At 41.0% G+C, this 21,313-nt stretch overlaps 2 protein-coding genes and 1 pseudogene across 3 annotated transcripts in view; 1 reads left to right on the plus strand and 2 right to left on the minus strand.

The window, feature by feature from the left end:
• Positions 1 to 20,016, minus strand: part of csul (protein arginine N-methyltransferase 5) — an 83,408-nt gene extending 63,392 nt beyond the window's left edge. Inside the window, exons 1-2 of one of the 2 annotated variants that reach the window (XM_068356725.1) lie at positions 19,852 to 20,016; positions 3,787 to 3,905 (exon numbers count right to left, since the gene is read on the minus strand). In XM_068356725.1, the coding sequence (XP_068212826.1) occupies positions 3,787 to 3,905; positions 19,852 to 19,937 (205 nt within the window). In that variant the 5' untranslated portion in view covers positions 19,938 to 20,016. The remainder of the gene's footprint in view (positions 1 to 3,786; positions 3,906 to 19,851) is intronic. The other variant, XM_068356723.1, reaches the window with a different exon arrangement.
• On the minus strand, positions 11,860 to 15,106 carry LOC137626003 (uncharacterized; annotated as a pseudogene).
• Positions 20,017 to 20,124: 108 nt separating the features above from the next.
• The window catches only part of LOC137625834 (protein phosphatase 1 regulatory subunit 36-like), a 22,077-nt gene continuing 20,888 nt past the window's right edge, over positions 20,125 to 21,313 (plus strand). Inside the window, exon 1 of the mRNA XM_068356726.1 lies at positions 20,125 to 20,368. Within this exon, the coding sequence (XP_068212827.1) occupies positions 20,214 to 20,368 (155 nt within the window). The 5' untranslated portion in view covers positions 20,125 to 20,213. The remainder of the gene's footprint in view (positions 20,369 to 21,313) is intronic.

Consider the following 21,313-nt stretch of genomic DNA (forward strand, 5'->3'; position numbering starts at 1 on the left):
TAACTGTTCTTATCCCAGGTGAAATGTCATAGTGTCACACAAGTGCCGCATGCCTTGAGCATGATGTGTTATTTAAAGACTTGCGTTCCTCGAGAACGAGTACCTACTAATCCTGAAATTCCCTTTCAGATTCAAGAGCAAGCCTTTATTTCTATGTACATTATTATTACTGTAAATGAACTTTACTTTTTGCTGTAAATTATTTATTTTCTGCATTGTGAAATAAAATTTCTATTTTATTACTTGTGCGTCTCTTTCAGCTCCTACTTACTATGAAATACATACTGTCATAGTTTTATTTTTTCCTCCTTTCTTATGGTCATGAAGAATTTAAGATGTCTATTCTTAAATTATATTCACCTTGTCTCAGTAAGGTTCCTACTCGAATACTTACTTCTGATAATCAGGAGATGAACCCTACACACAGTGCCAACCACCACTGACCTACTCAGAATGTTCCTATACAAATATCAAACATTCTGCTTCATCTCTAAGCTCTTAAAAAGCTCTTCTGTCAAGATGAATAGCCCTTCAATACCACTTTGACGTCGGCATAGCCCATGGGAACTTCCTACCAATGGGGGGCAGGATACTTCGTTCCTATGGTTCTTACCTAAGATTACTTTGCTATTTTGTCAATGCCTAGGCACTTAACTCTGGGGGAAAATCTACCACGATACATTGATTCTCTGGTACTCTTCCATCAGGACGCCATGGCTTGAGCCCAAAAAACGGATTTTGAGCGAAGCGAAAAATCTATTTTTGGGTGAGATAGCCATGGCGTCCTGATGGACCCTCCCTACTACTTCGTCAGTTTGTTCCCACCCTACACAATTGTATCATGGTGATGGGCAGCAACTGGCGCCAGGATAAAGACGCTCGTGACGTCATTAGAGCAATGGCGTCCGTTTGTTTACGTCTCGAGTATCAGTAGTAGCCACGAGTGAGATTAGCTGTGGAACGGCTCCCAGCTATTCTCAGCCCTTACACACCGAAGCGTTAACCCTGTTCGGGGTGGAGATAGCTATGTGGCACGACCAGACATGCGTGTCCCCTGTTGTATTACGATGTCTTAAAGGGAAACCTTTGAGATACTCGCTCCAGAAGTTAGAATTCTGTGATAACCTGTGGTTAAATTCTCTGGGAATATCTTAGTAGTCTTATACCCAAGGAAGCTACCAAACAGGAACCTTCCATCAGGACGCCATGGCTATCTCACCCAAAAATAGATTTTTCGCTTCGCTCAAAATCCGTTTATTGTACTACAATGTATATAAAGTTTTGTCAATAAAGAATAAATAAATAAATAATAACATCCATCACAAGATTGAAAATTAAAGGACTGAGAGTAGAACCTTCATGTACACAATCTTGCATTAAACTTTCTTGTTGTTCCTACAAAGCTCTTTCCTTGGGTGGTAACCTCTGGAAATATATCCTGGACTATTTTCACGTACAGTTCTGAAACACCCTTTTCTCTCACATCTCCACACCTCTTGCCTACATACCTGATCATACGCCTTCTCCAAATCAATAAAATCCAGATGTAGTCCCCTCTGTCTTTGTACACTGGCTTCCATTGTTTGCCTCAAGGCAAAAATTGCATCTACTACACCCTTTCCAGGCATAAATCCAAATAGAATTGCGGCTGTTTCATTTCTTTTCTCTATAATTCGTTCATAAACCTTCATAGCGTTAGTGTGAGATATCAATTATATTCCTCTATAGTTTGAGCATACCTGTATACCCCACTTTCCTTTAAACGGTGGTAAGCATATGCAGTAGCTATGTTACTTACACAAAGGGCAGCAATATTTTACTTATTGTAAATACCACAAATTAAAACCCATCCATAATTTTTAACAAATTAATCCTATAGTGCAATGAATTATGATGAAAGTGTATTATTTTGCATATGGTAGAATCATATTTGGGGGAGTACTGTATTGCATTATTAGTGCAGTAACTTACATCGCCAAATGTTGCCTTAGTCTCTCCCTAGCTCAGTCTCAAACTCACTGGTTTTCTCATTAGTAGAGAAGTACTTGCTTCTGTTTGTTTTTTAGACATCTCTATTAACACTTTTACCCCCGGGGTATTTGGAAATTTCCAACCCTTAACCCCCAAGGGGTTATTTTTTTCCCAGCACATTTTGCAGTATATTTCTTTTAAATTGCTCTAACAGCCTTAATTTTTGTCATAGAGAGGTCAGGTTGGTCTCATTCTCTTGGAAAATGCCTGAATTTTCTCAAAAAATTATCAAAAAATATGAAAAACAAATTTTTATAGCATTTTTTTGCTAGGACGTACCGGTACGTCCATGGGGGTAAAGGGATGGCTTTTGTGAAACGTACCAGTACGTCCTTTGGGGGTAAAAGGGTTAATCAGAGATTTAATTTTTTTTCATATTGATTTTCTTCGTTTGGTCCAGCCGACTTTCATCTTGAAATGTTGGACAAAAACTTGGTCTATCAAATTACTTATCCATGATCTGGATATCAATATCCCTCCAAACACCTTGTCATGTTTCTAAACGAAGGTATTTTTTATGAGCAAGTTTCTAAAGAAAGGGAGGATCCCTCTGGAATGCAGCTGTCTTTTTTTAAAATCAAGGTACTTTTTATGATCAACTCTCAACAGAAAAGGAGGATCCTTCTAGCACCATTTATCAATTAGCTCATTGTGCTTATGTGTAAACATCACGCCAAATTTTTCTATCCAATACCAGCACCACATCATCAACATCTCCTATGCCTATTGACGCAAAGGGTCTCAGAGGATTAATTGGCTAAATTCATCAAAGGATAGCCAGTTTCACAGTGCCTATAACTAAAGCAAGTGACCCCTGCCGGTCCATATTGATTCCAGGATCATAAGCCGAGGAGCCATCTTGGTTATCGCCTTAAAATCTCTCACCCTGCTGCCAGTGACTTCATCGAGATTTAAGGAGGCATTTCCTCCACACCCAAAGTTCTCATTACTCCACCAGGTTGCTCATCCGCTTATGCTTGTATGACCGTAGCAAACACGGATTACTAAGATATACTGCCTAGCATGGCAGATTTATTCTTAACCAGTCACCACATAGTAAGATTTACAGTTAAGAGCAAGTCTTGTATGTTCTACGGCAAGGATCAACACCATAAATTTCTATAAGTTTTATTCCTGGTGTATCCCAAAATGGAATGATTGCCTTAATTAAAAATACCTATGTATTGTTAGAATTACATTATGAACAAACCTGGTAAATTTTTGTCCAAGAAATTTAATTTTCTTGCTTATTCTACTTTATCAATTTCAATCTTTTTTATATTTTATGTCTTGCTTAATGTATAATCTTCACTTCAATTTCCACACTAGTTTTATGATAATACTGTTATCCCTCCTGTTATTGCATTAATGTATTCAAAGGGATTGCAAATACTGAACAGTATTAAATAGTAATAAAAATATGGTAATAAAAGTAAAGCTACAATAACAATTATGCTGTCTGGCCCTAGAATGTAAGAACAGCAGTTAGAATGTCAACTTGTGTCATCTTATTTTACCTCAAAATGAAATAAAAAAAAAAAAAAATGAAAATCATAATTACACATTTTAAATAACTTCTAACTTCCTGGTAATACCTCAACAGAGCAAATCAAAGATGACAAAAGCATTACAAGCTTATTCAAGATACAGTAATTAATATATAGCATTGAAGCAGAGTGAACTCCACTATAATCATATATATACAACAGCACACTAATGTCACAATATAGACTATAAGATGTGAAAACAACTTACCTGAACTACTAAGGAGCAAGTCGGATCTGGTAAAGGCACCAGTTCTTTTCTTGGCTTTTCCATGAATGTGCTCCCTTTTAAATCTCGGATGTGCAACAGGAACGGATATGAAATCATACCTGTCAACAAAACCATTCTACGATTACTTTTTGTTCATAATGTATTTAATGAACAAATATTCTTATTGCTAATGACATCTATTTTACTAAATAACAGCGGTTAAGATTTAACTGCTATGAGACGGATTTTGCACGCGAGCCCAAAATCTATATTATATTACCAAGCTTTTATTTACTATAAAGTAAGAGTTATGGGGTCCTTTGACTGGCCAGACAGTACTACATTGGATCCTTCTCTCTGGTTACGGTTCACTTTCCTTTTGCTTACCCATACACCAAATAGTCTGGCCTATTCTTTACAGATTCTCGTCTGTCCTCATACACCTGACAACATTGAGATTACCATACAGTTCTTCTTCAACCAAGGGGTTAACTACTGCACTGTAATTGTTCAGTGGCTACTTTCCTCTTGGTAAGGGTAGAAGAGAGACTTCAGCTATGGTAAGCAGCTCTTCTAGAAGGCCACTCCAAAAAAACAAACCATCATTCTCTGGTCTTGGGTAGTGCCATGGCCTCTGTAGCATGGCCTTCCATTGTCTTGGATTTGAGTTGAAGGTACACTTGGGCATTCCGTTTTATTTTATTTCTTTTCCTCACGATTTTTAAAGTTTTGATAGTTTATATGTGAAGGATCTAATTTAATGTTGTTACTGTTCTTGGAATATTTTATTTTGATTGTTTATTCTTATCTTATAGTTTATTTCCTTGTTTCCTTTCCTCACTGGGCTATTTTTTCCCTTGTTGGAGCCCTTGGGCATGTAGCATCTTGCTTTTCAAACTACAGTTAGAGCCTAGCTTGTAATAATAATAATATTATTAAACTATTTACTCCTTTCAGATGAAAGTAAAGGTCATACTTATTCCTATGTTAGGCTAGGCATAAATCCCTTATTTTCAACCCTATTACAATCTTATATATATTGAAAACTGTTCAGAATGTTCTAAATAGCCCAGGTAAGCACTTATCAGAAAACAATACCGTAGATTTTTTTTTTTTTTTTTTTTTTTGAAAATCAGCAATATCTTAAAATTCATAAGATGGCCAAATTCTTTCCCTTGATACGCACTTTCATGTTCTCGTGGTTCTTAGAATTCACTGTAGATGACGTTCTGACCTATTTAGCACCACTTTAGGGGTGTAACAGTGAACTAATCAGTGGGTGAGGTAATTTGAAAAAGCCCAATTAGACAGTGCTTAACCTTGGAAATTGGCCGAGAGCATCATTTTCTCCAATGCAAATATCACAAATTTTAGGTAATTTGTATTTTTCCTAACAGTACTTAAAGCCTCAAACTACTTTCTTAGGAGGATCTGGGATCTCCTCATTAACCAACCAAGAATTATGCGTAGTTCCCCCTCTCTCCGTTACCTTGTCAGGGCGGAAGGATACTCGCCCTGAGGCACCCCGGGGTCAGCGCGTGAGGAAGCGCAGCTAGGTCGTCAGTAAGCGTATATTTTAAGTCCTCCTCGAACTCCTGTAAGATACTCGGGGTAGGATGGGTGGGCCATAACCCGAAAGTAGTTAGAGGTAAGTACCGTTAGGAAAAATACAAATTACCCAAAATTTGTGATTTGTTCCAACACTAAGTACTTACCTCGAACTACTTTCTTAGGAGACTTATACTTTAAGAGGAGGGAGTGGCTTACAGGCCGGAATATCCCAAAACATCCTGGGGCATGAGACCTAGATAGGAGGATAGGTCTAGACGACCAAGTGGAGAGGTAGGAGAGTAGGGGAAAGTATGCAAAAGTCTACCTTATGTACATCTCACCTTTATATATAATCCGGACATGGTGGCCCTCAACGTCCATCTCTCATATGGAAGGAGGATAGGAAAAGGGAAGGGAGAGGGTAGCAAGGAAGGGGGGAGTAAGGAGGAACTTGTGTTGCTTGCGATTACTTCCCACGGCTACCCGGGGCCAAAAAACCACTAAACTTATTGCATGGCCGAAATTACTGGCCCAATGGAGAAGGCATCCAGGGACTTTCTCGTACAATCCTTCAGGTTGTGGGCTGTAAAGGTGGATTGTCTGGCCCACGTACCCGCTCGTAAGATTTGGCCCACTACCATGTTGGTGTCAAAGACCAGGGACGTGCTAAGGCCTCTAATATCATGAGGTCGCGGGGTCCCAGGAACCGTGGAAGATCACTTTCGTACGGTCTTTTGATAACCTGCCGGAGCCAGAAATATATAGTGTTCTTAGAAACCGCTTTGTTGACTGGGCCTGAAGATACAAACAAACTTTTGATAGCTGGTGTGAGTTTGGATGTTCTACAGAGATATTTCCTGATAGTCCTCACGGGACACACAGGCAGGTCTTCCGGGTTGTCCGAGCACGGAATAGCTGGAATAGAGAATTTCTCGAACCTTGGATCCGCAATTGCTGGGTTCTGGGTCTTGGCCACGAATTCCGGCAAGAACCTATAAGACATATCCTTCCACCCTTTCGAGTGTGAGACTTCAAAGGACAAGCCGTGGAGTTCACTCACCCGTTTGGCCGAGGCAAGAGCTAGCAAGAATACTGTACAGCATTGAGGGTGAGGTCCTTGTCTAGGATGTCTTTAAGAGGTTCGAAGGAGGGCCTCGAGAGAGCCCTGAGGACCTTAGCTACATCCCACTGAGGAACCCTTGAGAAGCGAGGGTCACAAGACTGTTCAAGACTTTTGATCAGCATGGAGATGTGGCGAGAAGCCCCTAGGTTGATGCCCCCCAAGTTGGAAAACCTGTCCCAGTGCCGCACAGACTCCTTTGATGGCTGGAATGGAGACTCCCAGGTCATCCCTCAGGTGAACCAGGAAGTCTGTAATACTGTGGACAGACGCATCTAAGGGCCGCAGATTCTGTGTGGCACACCATTTTACAAAAGTGGCCCACTTGGCCTGGTACACTACGCACGAGGACTTCCGGAGATACCCCGACATCCTGGAAGCAGTCTTATCCAAAAATCCCTCTTTCCTTAGCAGGCGCTTGATAACCTCCACGCGTGTAACCTCAGGCCCTAGGGGTTTTCGTGTAGCCTTAGAAAGTGAGGTTGACTTAGCAGGTCTTCTCTTGCTGGAAGGGGCCACGGATGAAGGGTGGACAGGTCCTGTAGATCCGCGAACCACTCCCTCTCCGGCCACCAGGGCACTACCAAAGTCATCTTTGTAGACCTTGACTGCCTTAACCTGTTGAGCACCTGCCTGATGATCCAGGAGGGAAAGGTGTAAACGTCGAGACCGTCCCACGAGTGTTGGAAGGCGTCTTCGAACGCTACTGTCGGATCTGGTACCGGGGAGCAGAATACAGGTAGCTGTGCATTGAGCCTTGTGGCGAACAGGTCTATCACCGGGGAGCCCCAAAGCTGGAGAACCTCCTGTGCCGCCTGCGGATGAAGAGACCATTCCGACCCTACTTCCTGTCCTGCTGAGGCCGTCGGCCAGGACGTTTCTCTTTCCCGGAATGAACCTGGCTGTGAGCAGAATGTGGTTTATTTCGGTCCATTCCAGGATTTGAGCTGTGAGGTCGTACAGTTCCCTTGGCCTCCTTGTTTCTTGATGTACGCCACTACCGTGGCGTTGTGGCACATGAGTGCCACCGAGTTTTGCCGAAGAAGACAGGCGAATGTCGCCAGGGCCTTTTGTACTGCCATGAGCTCGGGCAGATTGATATGTCGGGTTCTTTCCTCCAGCGACCACTTTCCCTCTGCTGTTTCTTAGAGATGAGCTCCCCACCCCTCTTTTGATGCGTCCGGGAAGAGCAGCATCTCCGGAGGAGCGGAAGCAAACGGTATCCCTTTCGGCGTGTTCCTCCTGTCGGACCACCAGAGGAGCATGTCCTTGGAGGACGGGGATATCCTGACTACCTTCTGCGGGGACTCCTCTGCTGACCAGAGGTCCTTCAGGTTCCACTGTATTGGTCTTAGCTTGAGCCTCCCTTGCGGAACCAATTTCTCCGAGACCAGGTGTCCCACGAGTCTCTGCCAATCCTTGGCTCTCATTGGAGTGTCTGCTAGAAACGGGCAAATCACTTGGTCTAGGTTGTCCAGCCTCTCCAGGGAGGGAAACGCTCTCGCCAGCTGGGAGTCCAGGACCATCCCTAGGTACGTCATCATGGTGGCTGGGACTAACTGGGACTTTTCGAGGTTGATTGTAATCCCGAGTTTCCTGCAGAACTGTACAAGTTGTGTGCCCTGATCCTTCAAGACTGCCTCTGAGGCTGAAAGCAACATCCAATCGTCTAGGTATCTGATCAGCCTGATGCCCTGTTTGTGTGCCCAGACTGATTCCAGGGTGAACACCCTCGTGAACACTTGCGGAGCTGTTGACAGGCCGAAGCAGAGGGTCTTGAACTGTAGGGACTGGGAGCCCCACCTTACTCTGAGGAACTTCCAGCTGGATGGGTGTACAGTACGGGGATTTGAAAATAGGCATCCTTGAGATCCAGGGACATCATGAAATCCCCTTTTCTCAAGGCCGCCAGCACCGACTTCGGCGTGTCCATCTTGAAGGAGGTCTTCTTGATGAACTTGTTCAGAGCCGAGTGGTCGATGACTGGCCTCCAGCCTCCCGTAGCTTTCTCCACCAGGAAGAGCCTGCTGTAGAATCCCGGGGAAGGTTCGTGGACGGGCTGTAGAGCTCCCTTGTTCAACATGGTCTCCACTTCCGCTTGCTGGGCTGCTCTCTTCTCGGTGTCTTTGGGTGCTAGCCACTCTGCTCGATGTTTGGGGATCAGAGGGGGTAGATCTGACAGGAAGGGAATTCTGTATCCTTTCCTGAGGACTGTCACCGTCCACGGATCCGCACCGTTGTCTCGCCATGCTTGCCAATATAGTTTGAGGCATTCCCCCACCTGAGACGTGGGAAGGCGTAGGGGGCCTCTCTCCCTATCTCCTTCTGGGGAGACGGTTAGAACGGCCTCTCCTTGAGCCTGAATATTTAGGTCTAAAGAAGGCCTGGGTTGGGGCACCTCTCCTTCGGGAGGGCCGTGGGGATTGGTGCCAGGAAGGGGAGTAGGCCTCCTGCCTAGCCGGAGGCGCAGGCAGGTGGGCCCCGTCCGCTAACGATCTTCTGTGTGAGGGCCGCCTTGACACCTATTGCCTGGGCTCGGCTGAACTCTAATTTTCCGACCCTCTCTAGTGTCTCCGCAACTGCCTGAAGGGGGAACACGGTCTCGCCCCAAACAGGGGAGTTCCTTAGGAAATTAGCTTCTCGCTCGGGGAGCCTACAGGGCAGCCTGTTCAGCACCGTGTCCCTTCTCCTCAGAACCCAGTTCGCTGTCTGGGTAAGAGACTGGAAGGTGAGAAACTTTATTGCCTTGCCCCCCAAGCGGATTAGTTCTTGTAACTGGGCCTGGTTCTCTGGAACCGATAGGTCGTGCGCCAGTTGAAACCATACTAGGGTGCACGCCCACCAGTCCAGCCATGAGGTTACGTTAACTATATCCTGAGCGGTGTCCTCCTTCAAGGCGGCCTCTGCTTGCGAGAACACCACCGGGCGTTATGGCTCCGCTCATCGGTGTTGCCCTGGTTCAGGGTAGCGACGGCCTCTTCTAGTGTGCAGGGCCCTGAGTGTCGCCCGTCTGGTACATAAAACTTCTTTTGGGTCCTAAGTCCCGGCAGGAGCTTGAAGGAACCCTGGGCTCTTAGCGAGTTTTTCGGTCCTGACACAAAACGATCCACGTGCTCCATCCCCAGGGCAACTAAGGGTAGGGTCAGGGATGGTTTCTGTTGGACAGGATTGTCAACCATCCTGCCCAGACCTGACAGCCAAGATTGTTCTGATGAAGGCTGAGGGTCGTCCAGCCTATTGTGGTGACGAATTAGGGCCAGAACCTTCCTGTACGACGAGACCTCGTCCGGGGAGCACTCGCCTGTGTCCAGCAGCTCCTCTACTATCTGCACCTCCGTGTCAGAAGCATCCTCGAACACGGAGGGATCCGTGGGAGCGGAGGCATCCCTTCCCTCTTGACGGGTTGGTGGAGCGGCTGCCTCCGTCGCGGATGGAGCCGCCGGGGCGAGGGTAGCCGTCATGGGTCTACCCCCTCCCGGGGGAATCCGGATGGCGCTGCTTGATGGTCGTGGCAGCAGCAGCTTCCGTAACTTGGACGGAGTCGGTGCGACGAAGTGGGTGGGGGCCGAGCCGCCGGGTCTCATCCGCGGAAGTTTCCGTCGAGCGAATGGAGCCGATGACTTGCTGGGTAGGGATAACGGAAAGTGTGCCAACGGCTGCACCCGACGAGCGGGCGGAGCCGAAGAGACACTGGGCAAGGGCACGGAAGCGGCCACCGAGGCAGGCACTGGGGCGGCAGCCGTCTTGCTCGACCCACGATGGTGGAGAGCCACTCTAACGAACCTCTTCCTCGAGGAACTCTTCTTCTTATTCTTCCTTCCCGAGGACTTCGACTTCTTTCTGGCCGGGCTGGCGTGGGAGCTAGCTCTCCTTCTTCTGGACCTCTTCCGCTTCTTCCTGGCGTCCCGGCCGCTGGAGTCCGACGAGAAAGAGCTGTAGGTCGAGACGCTGTCCGAGGAGGAAGAGCTGTCGGAATCCTCTGACTTTATCACGAGCCTTCTAGGGGCCCTTGGTCTGGATACCAGGGTCAAGGGTTCCATGAAGGCCGGCAGAAGAGTAGCTGAGGGCGCCGGGGGCGTGCGGATACCGGCTCGAGAGGCAAACCATCCCTTGAACTCCTCTTCCTGCCGCATAGAGGACCTGAAGGGCGTCCTAGGCGCTGTCCAAACAATGGAGTCGGGGTCCGAAGAACACGTGGTCCGCCTTTCTTTGTCCCGACCGGCCCCGGAACCTGAAAAACGCTGCCATGATGGGGGGTAGGCGCTGTTTTGTGCTTCCCCCACATCAGGTCTTCACTTGAGACAGGTCCTGCGGGCACCACGCCTTCGTCCACAACACAAACTTCCGCCACACTAGCAGACACCCCACTCGTCTGCGTAGGCCCCTCTTGAACAGAATCCCTGACATCAGACTCATGGGGAACGGCAATGGGCCGTTTCCCCGCAACGGACTTACCTCGTCCCCTACTCTGGGTAGAGGAAGGTGAAGGAGAACCTTTCTCCTTAGGCACTGAGGGCGACGTTAGCGGCGAGGTGAGGCCCGCCTTCTTGGGAGATCTCTTGGGCGCCTAGCATGTGCGGGTCGACATCCAGCTTGGACAGCCAGGCCCCGCAAGACTTACCAGCTTTGGGCCCGGGACAACGACGCTGGGATTCCACAATAAGGAAACGCGAACGCGCAAGAAACACAAGAACACAAGGGAAAAGTAAGGAATACAAAGGGAACACGTGGTGCACAAGGGATGAGGAACACAAAGGAACACGTGGTACACAAGGTGATCGGACGGGATGAGAGAGAGCGGCGAGATGATATCTACGCCGCGACCAGACGCTTACTGACGACCTAGCAGTGCTTCCTCACGCGCTGACCCAGAGGCGCCTCAGGGCGAGTATCCTTCCGCCCCAGAGCGCCCCGACAAGGTAACGGAGAGAGGGGGAACTACGCAAAATTCTTGGTCGGTTAATGAGGAGATCCCAGATCCTCCTAAGAAAGTAGCTTGAGGTAAGTACTCTGTGTTGGAACAATCAATAATTCCAAAATTCAAACAAGGTAACCGGAGCATCAAGCAGCCTGTGGTCTTTTAAGCAACTGAGATGTGAAGATGCAACATAAACTCTGAGAGTAACCTGGTTCCACCTTTTTTACAACTGATTTGTTTAATAAGTTGAAAAACCCAAAAATGAATACAGTTATAGACTTGACTTATCAAAGGCCTTTGTACAAACTGTAGTTAGTTCAGGTTCAGGTTCCGGGGCGAGGCATAGCCTTTACAACGGCGCCTCTAACGCTTATCTTCTTGTACTGTTTTGTCTTTTCTTCCACATTATGTTTAATACTTCTTTTTTCTTTTCTATATTTGTTTCACTAAATAAAAATAATCCTACTATTTTCTTTGGGTCTTCCTCGTATGGGTGTTGTAGCTCAATTACTTTATTCCTTTCTTTTCTATATTCCTGGCAAAATAACAAAAAATGTATCAAATCTTCCTCCTCATTTTCACAAAAATTACAGTTTACATTCCCTCCATTGTGTCTATTTACAATATTTAGTTTTAACGTATTAGTTCTTGCTCTAAAAAATATCACTGAAGCAAATGTATTGTCATAAATTAACTCTTCCTTAATTTCTTTCTTCCACGTTCTATATATTTCTAGGCTCACTTTACTTTCTATTTCTTCTTTCCACTTTTCAGTATCCCACTTTCTGGTTTCCGTTTTTATTTCTGCCTTGTTCATTCTTCTTATTTGTCTTATACCTAAACTTAATTCTTCCAAATACTTTGCAGGTTGTTTCCACCATCTTCCTTCTTTTTCTTGAATATCCTGGATAATTATTTTCAGTATTTCCTTCTTTCCATTCAGGGTACGATTTAAGTACTGCAGCTTCCCATCCATCACCCTTGTTTTCATAGAAGATGCACCTATCTCCCCTCTTAGAGCAGTATTAGCTGTGCTTTTAGTGGCACCTAAAATCTTCCTATATACCCCATTCTCTATTCTTTGTAGTTTCTCTATTTCAGTTTCTGTTAGATTTATAACATTTGTTCCATACAAAATAGATGGTAAAGCAATACTTTTCCAGAACGTTTTTCCTATCATCAATTTATTGCAACTTTTCTCTATAACTGAATATGTTAGATTAGCTAATTTTTGTGCCTTTTCTATCATTACCCTTTTCTGAGTTTTAAATATATTCCTACTATTGTCTAGCATTATTCCTAAGTATGTCAAACTTTCTACTACTTTGATTCCCTCTATGTTATCTGTCTTTTCTTTCATATTGTAAATCATAATATTACTCTTCTCTTTATTAATTTCCAACCCACATTTTTTACTAGTTTCTACTAATATCTGAATGTTACGCTTAGCATTATGTATATCCTGTGCAATTATTAAGGCATCATCTGCAAAAAATAATGATTCTATCTTTATTAGTGAAATGCAGGACACTCAAGACAGAAGATCAACGCACAATAGCAAGTCCACATTCTTTTAAAACTGTTCAAATTGTCGAATTATGTTCAGTACAGCTATATTGGTTTAATATATACTATATTGAAATGAGTGATTTATATATTGAAAACAAAGTAAAAATACCAATCCACGAAGTTGGCATGCGCAGCATAACCAATGCCTGCAGGAGGTGTCTGGTCCGTCAATATACAAAGGAGCCATGTGGTTGTTCAGTCATTACTTCCGGAATTTTAAAGCATCTAAATTTTGAAAACGAATAGGCTATTTAACCGGTCCAGGTAAAATAGACAAACCTACTTTTAAGCTTATTTTGCCGGTCCGGTTAAATAGACAAACATGCTTTGAAGCTTATTTTGCCAGTCTCAAACAAATATGAATATTTATAGTTTTATAGGTTCCTGACAATGTTGTAGGAAAATGTATAATAAAGTACTTAGCAAGAAATTATCTTGACTCCAAAAGCCAAGAAAAGGGGTAGACCCAAAGGGTCAAACAATAATGTTCGGGGACTTGTTCTTGTTCTTGTTGTTGGGCGGAGGGATTTGCCTTTCCATCGGCACCTCCTTGGGTTTCTTCTTTATTCTAATTCTTTTATTTTCTTCTCTCTTTTTTTCCACATTTGATAGATATATTCTTTTCTTTTCTCTATTCCTTCTTTCTTGAACAGCACGTTTCCTATTATCTTCTTCTTTTCTTCTTCATACGGCTGTTGCAATTCCACTATTTTTCTTCTTTCGTCGCTGAGGTCTGGACACTCAAGAATAAAGTGGGCGAAGTCTTCATTAACTGCCCCACATAGTTTACATTCTACCCTACCTCCTGCTTCATGTCTTTTCCTATCGTTTAATTTCAAACAGTTGGCCCTAGCTCTGTACATAATAATAGAATTTGGTTTGTTGTCATAAAACATTTCTTCTCCTATTTGCCCATTTTCTTGTTCGTATATTTCTAAACTATTTTTCTCTTTTATCTCTTCCCTCCACTTTTTACCATCTACTTCTCTAATTTTGGCCTTAAGCTCTTCTCTTCCCATTCTCCTAAAGGTTCTATCGTTCATTTCCATATCTTTAATCCATTTCTTAGTCTCTTTCATCCACCTGTTATTTTCATTTTCTTTCATTTCTTCTAGAATTGTCTTCAGCAAATCATTTCTCCCCTCTTCTATCCCTTTCACAAACCTTAGCCTTCCTCCTGCTATCCTAGTTTTCATTTCGGACATTCCTATCTCTCCCCGTAGTGTTGCTACTGCTGCATATGATGGTGCTCCCAAAATTTTTCTTCCTACTCCGTTTTCAATCTGTTGTAATCGTTTTATTTAACTTTCTGTTATGTTCATTACTGCCGTGCCATACAGTATTCCGGGTAAGGCTACATTTTTCCAATATGTTTTTCCTATTAGTATTTTGTGGCAGCTTTTCGCAATAATTGAGTAGGTTAAGTTTGCTAGCTTTTCTGCCTTTTCCATCATTTTCTTCTTTTGTTTTTTAAACATATTTCTTTTCCCTTCTATCTCTATTCCTAAATATTTTATACTATCTGCTACTTTAATACCCTCTATTTCTTCCGGTTTTTCTTTCATATTATATATGATTATATGACTCTTATTCTTGTTTATTTCTAGCCCACATTCTCTACATATTTCTACTAGTATTCTTATGTTTGCTTCTGCATCTACTATATTTTTTGCTATTATTAGACCGTCATCTGCAAAGAACAATGCCCTAATTTTTATTATTTCGTTTTCAAAGCCTTTTCCTTTTTTTTCTAATTCATTTATTATTTTATATGTGATCAGTTTAAATAGAGTAGTTGACCCCGTACATCCCTGTTTTATCCCACTCGTTACTTCAAATTCTTTATCTACTTCATATCCTATGTTTATTTTTGTTTTGTCTCCTTCGTAGATTTTTTCCACTGTGTCTATTACATTTGGGTGTATTCTATATTCTTTCATAATTTCTATTATTTTTTCCCTCTTTATTGAGTCGTATGCTTTCTTGAAATCTATTGAAATTACTATTAAACTTTCCTTCCTTTTGTAGCTTTCTTCTACGCAGTATTGTAAAATGAATATGTTATCTTCTACTCTTCCTCCTTTTGTGAACCCGGCTTGCGTTTCTTTCATCTCCATATTTCTCTCAAGGTGTTCTTCTATTTCATCTTTCATGAGGGCCATAAATATTTTGTATGAGGCATTTGTCAGGGCAATTGGTCTTAGATCTTTTACTGTGGGTTTCTTTACTTTTTTTTATCATTTTCGTTTTTTACTTTTTCCACTTTTCGGGCTTGTTCTTCTCCTTCGTTTCATTTTGAAGGCACTTTGTAATGATTTCCAGACATTTGCTGTCATTAGCTATAGTTTTATATAATTCTGGTTTCAGTTCATCTGGACCTGCTGCCTTTTTATTTTTCAATTTTCTTAAAATTTTCTTAACTTTATCCTCTGTTAACTTGGGAATATTCATTGGTGTTATCTTTCTTGTTATTGGTGATATCATATCCATGTGCTCTCTTATTTCTATTGGGAATGAGTGTCCCAATGAATTTTCTTCTTTTCCTATTTCCTTTAATTTTTCTATATAACTTTGTCTTTCTTCACTATTCCATACCTCTTTCATTTTATTTTCGTGCATTTTATAAATGTTTTCACCCCAGAACCTATCTATTTGTTCCTCTGCTACTTCTTTGGATAGTTTTTCTCCATTTTCGTCATATAATTGTATTTCTTCTTCCTTTTCCTTTTTCCCTTTTAGTTTGTCAATATTTTTGAAAATCTTGTTCCTATCCTTCCTTACTTCATTAGCCTTCTTCTTTTCATTTTCCCACATTGCTTCCTTTATTATAACCTGCGTTCTCTCTTTTTGTTGTTTATACAGAAGAAATGCTCTTTCCCTTTCTGCTCCTGTCAGGCATCGTTTTTCTCTGTTAAGTTTTTTTCTCTTTTTTATTTCCTCTCTGATTTCATTGGTTATCCACTCTGGTTCTATCTTTGCTTTCTCTTCTCCAGTTGTTCTCCGTCTGTACTTTGCTTGTAGCTTTCTTTTTGCTGCTTCTTCTACAACTTTATCAAATTCATCCATCCTTGTGATTTCTCTGCTCTCTAGATTATTTTTTAATTCTTCCCTGTATTCCCTAAGACTTTCTTCGTCTGTTTTGTAATACATACTTTCTTTCCAAAATCCTTTTTTGTAGTTTTCTATCGTCGCTTTTACGCTGACCTCTACCTCAATCAGATTATGGTCAGATATATCTACTTTATCTTTTTCTTCATCTATGTTCATCTCATTGAAGTATTCATACATTTCTTTATTAACCAACACCAAGTCTATGGCACTTCTTTGATCACCTCTCTCCCATGTATATGTTCCTTTGCATTTCTCATCTACATTTAATAATATAAGGTTTTTATTGTTTATTATCTCGAGTATTTTCTTTCCATTTTCATTCTCCTCTTGGTATCCCAAGAAGCCTAGATGACCATTAAAATCTCCCATTATAATTAGTGCTTCATCTTCCTCTACTTCCTCTATTTTTTTCTCTAGCTCTGCTCGTATCTCTATGTTTCTCTCTTTACCTTCCCTATCCCCGCCACAATCCATATATACTACAATAAGTCTCACTTTCTTTTTAAGGATATTCCCTTTTACATCCAATATGTCTAAGTTCTTCGAATTAACTTTTTCCATTTCTATATCCTTGTCGTCTTTGTATATCACCATTAACCCCCCTCCTTTTTTATCCTTAAAGTCTCTCATACTCTCCTTCTTAATTGTACCATCACTTATATTAATCTTATCTATTTTTTGTTGTGTTTCAGTTAGCACTACTATGTTGATGTCAAAGCTATCGTTTAGGAGACTTTCCATTTCCATGTATTTTTGCTTTGTTAGGCCTTGTATATTTATAATTTTGAAGCTAATTCTCTTATTCTTTTCCGTTGGTCTGTCGCGTGATCCGTTTTCATTCCTTTTTCTGTTCCCCTTTTGCATTTTTTGTGGTCCTATCTTTACCTCCTTTCTCTGGCCCCCTGTTCTCTGAGGAGTTTCCCGTTTTTTATCATCCAGCCATTCTCTCCATTATCTTGTTTTTCTTTAAGCTCTTCCCTAAGTTTTGCCATAGCCTCTCTTTCCTTTTTCGTCATGTCCTTTGTTATCCCAACTCTTTTTTTCAAAGGATTTTGTTCATGTTTTAGTTTTTTAGCACTTTTTAGGATTTTCCACTTCATTTCTTCATTTTTAAATTTAATAAGCACTGGCCTAGGTCGTCCCCTTCCCCCCTCATTTCGCTTCCCTAGCCTTATTACTTGTTCCATCTCTATCTGATCTAGCTCTAAACTATTTCTGAAAATATCCTGACACCAATTAGTATCCTCTGTTTTTCTTTCCTCTGCTTCCTCTCTTTCACTTTATGGTACATTATATATCACTAAATTGCACACTCTCCTTCTTTTTTCCTCCTCTTCTTCTAGTTCCTGCAATACTTTTGATTTAACTACTTCCACCTGATTTTGTCCTACATTTCCAAAGTCATTCTGGCTAAACTTGTTGTTTACTGTACTTACGACCTCGTCCATTATTTCATTCTTCACCTTCCTCAGCACCTCTTCGACAATTTCTGCTCTCATTTTTGACCATTTTTCTTCTATTTCTCTCAGCTTTTCGTTCAACATTTTATTTCTTTCTTCTAGATCTTTCATTTTATTTTTACTACACTTTAATTCATGTTTGCAATTGTTGCACTGCCACATTAGTTCTTCGTGCTCTCTAAGAGCCCTATATGTACCTTTGGATATTTTCTGGCACATGGCGTGGTACCACATATCACATTCGTCACATTTCAGTCCTTCTTCGTTTTTTTTTACTTTATTTCTGCAGTCACTGCATACATCCTTACTTTGTTGCGAACTCATTATTCTTATTTACTGGTTTTTCTTGCTCACAGGGATTTTCTAATCACTTCACTTTTTCGTTTCACTACAGCTCCGCCACGTTGTTCGGCGACTTCAACGTTTGTTTTATATCACTTTATATCTTTTAACATCTACTTCGTCCATATAATTTTCTTCTAATTTTAAACTGTTAAATCACTGCTCTGTATTTTAATTCATGAATTGAAGATGATTTTCCTGTTATTTACTAATTTTTTCTTCCTTTGTCACTCACGCTAATTCAGGTCAACCACCCTCAACAACAGCTCCAAAAGTAAAAAGTCAAGACTTGATAAGCCGACTCAATTCATCAAAAAAATCATCTAATGACAGGGATCTACAGGTACTTGGCTACTTTGTAAGTGATAAAGATGCCATCCGCGCCATGGGTGGAGAGGTTCTCTCTGAAAATGCGGTAGAACAAAACCCTTCTTCAATTCCAACAGCATGTCTTGATGAAAATGTTTCAATCCATAAAGTCTGCCGATATTTTGATTCAGAAGGTTGGAAAGCTGTGGAGCATGTTTATGAAGCCTCAAGATTGTCAGCATGGTGGACATGTGAGCTCTGTAGTCAGGATTTGAACAAGATGGATTCTGTGGTCTGTGACTGTTGTCCTCAGTGGGTGCACCTTAAGTTAGTGTACTGTGTATTGTTAAAGAATGCTCCCGAGAGGAAAGTTTTGGAATTACAGAGACAGTTATGCCTAAAAATTCTAAGACAGCTGCATTTATTTTAATAATTGATTAAAATAATTTTTTTAATGATTTTTTTTTAATTAGTGAACAATTCAAAATTGTCTTTAAAATTATATAAATAAATTTGTTTTAAGTGTTTTGTCATTTTTTAGTTTTATTATTATTATTTATAATATTTATCGGCAAAATAAGCTTAACAGCAGGTTTGTCTATTTTACCGGACCGGCAAAATAAGCTTAAAAGTGGGTTTGTCTATTTTACCGGGACCGGCTAAATAGCCTATTCGTTTTCGAAAAATATGGGTCTCCCCAATAATTTGCATTAGAAAAGTTCAAAGCAAGTAGCCTTACAGTTCCTTTAGATAAACGGATGAGCCATTGTGTAACAAAGGTACATGTTTAGAACCCCAGCTAACCTAAACTTCCCCACCTAACCTAACCTACAGGCTGTCATTACCTATTTACCTAACAGGGGGCACGGCCCCTTTAACTGCCGAATTCTAAGCAATAAGGGAGTTATGGGGCATGGCTGTTATCATTTATGAAATGGAAAAACCACATTTTACACAGACACAAGAACACCAACTAAGCTAACCTAGGAGCCATATCCTTAACTACTGAAGGGCCTACACAACTCTCTGACCAGCCCTTATACTAGCATATTCTTAGCCTACCCTGCCCTAACGAATAACAGTCGCCCCCAAAAGCAACAATACATACGCCATGAACTTTATATCTTCCCCATTAGGAATATTGGGCTACGGTAAATAATTATAGTCCGTGGTATAGTAAACAAAGGCAGCCGTTAACAACTATAGGTACTATTGATTTCCTTGCTGCAAATAGGACAAGGCAAAGATACTGTTATAAAGTGCAAAACCAATCATGTCCGAACCCACAGTACTTAATGACAACAGTTGTGTAAGTTTCACAACATAACAAAAGACCGGTAGCAGATTGCCTGTCCAAACCTTAGACCACCATACACGTGATTTGTGAAAGGGTCCGCCCATCTCTCGTCTGAAATAACGATCTTTGGCAATTGTTACATTCATTCTCCTGCTGGTTCATGCATGCAATAACATTAACAACACAATCTGCAAGTTATTGACAATCGAAACCTTTAAATAATTCAAGAAAACGTGATTATTTTGAATGTTCGGAATCCGCAAAAAGACAATTCGGGTGCCACGAGCTTCACGTTATCAGTCCACTTTAACTACCGTGAGATCTCAAAATGCACAATTTAAATTTCCAAATTTCTCAGATATGAAAACAAGAACTATTAATCACCTACCCAGCCCTTGACGACTCCTGTAGACAATCGTTCAACTCATACACATTTGAATACTCTATTCCACACGAGACTCTAGTGGACGCCATGACTGTAAACAAGAGCTGTAGGCTCGGTAACTAGCATTTTCTATATTGATCGGAGGCCCACTTTTAGACAAACGAGTTGTTAATACATATGACGCAAGGGAAGCGTTTCTTGTAGAAATCGCCATCAATTTGTCGTTTTCTGAAGCATTATTTGAAAAATTAAAGATTTAGATATAATAAAATGAAGCTAATAGGGGAGAGTAAAATTATTAGGATTATTTAAATTAATATAAATTTCAACAGTAGGTATAGAATGGCATCAAAATCTAATTGGGCATGCTGAGCCGTTGCCATGGCGATAGCGTCCTAAAAACTAGTAAAAACAGGTGCTCAACCGACATGAGTAGTGACAACGGGAATAAAATTACGAATTGTCCAAAATCGAAGAGTTGGGTTTGGAATGATCACAGAGGAGAACTTGTCAAGATAAGGTAAGCAGTGTAAAGAGGCTAATTATATTTTCTTTCCCTACTGATTGCCAGATGAGACGTCCTTGGGTGCTCTTGACTATGGACCAAGAAGTGGCTGACACCCTCTGTTGTCATTTTTTATTTTGTTTAGGATGCTATAATCAGACAAATATCTCTAACGGGCAAAGAAAAAATTTTAACTATTGACAATAGTTACATAAATCCATGGATTTTTACTTATTGTTTTTTTTTTTTCCTTTTTGCATCTTGAGCAACAGCATTGCCAACTTTAAGAATGTGTAGTTCACAATACCAAGTATGTTTTATTTATAATCGAAATTATGAGCTCAAAGTTTATATGTACACACGCACACACACACACACACACACACACACACACACACATATATATATATATATATATATATATATATATATATATATATATATATATATATATATATATATATGTATATGTATATATATATATATATATATATATATATATATATATATATATATATATATATATATATATATATATATACATATAGCCTACACACACAAACACACACACACACATATATATATATATATATATATATATATATATATATATATATATATATATATATATATATATATATATATATATATATACATATATATATATATATATATATATATATATATATATATATATATATATATCAAATAAGCCATATATTTTAATACATTAATGTCTGGATTCTCTTAACGACCCCCGGATCAGAGTCTCAAGGCAAATTCACCCAAAGACAATAGCATCTGACCGGCCGGGATTCGAACCCTGGTCCAGGATGCTTGTATGACAGTGACCGCACCACTTAGCCACGTTCACTGTCAAACAAGTATCCTGGACCAGGATTCGAATCCCTGCAAGTCAGGTGCTATTGTCTTTGAGTGAGTTCACCTCGAGAGACTGAT

Source organism: Palaemon carinicauda, chromosome 33 (genome assembly GCF_036898095.1).
Source record: "Palaemon carinicauda isolate YSFRI2023 chromosome 33, ASM3689809v2, whole genome shotgun sequence".
Taxonomy (NCBI): domain Eukaryota; kingdom Metazoa; phylum Arthropoda; class Malacostraca; order Decapoda; family Palaemonidae; genus Palaemon; species Palaemon carinicauda.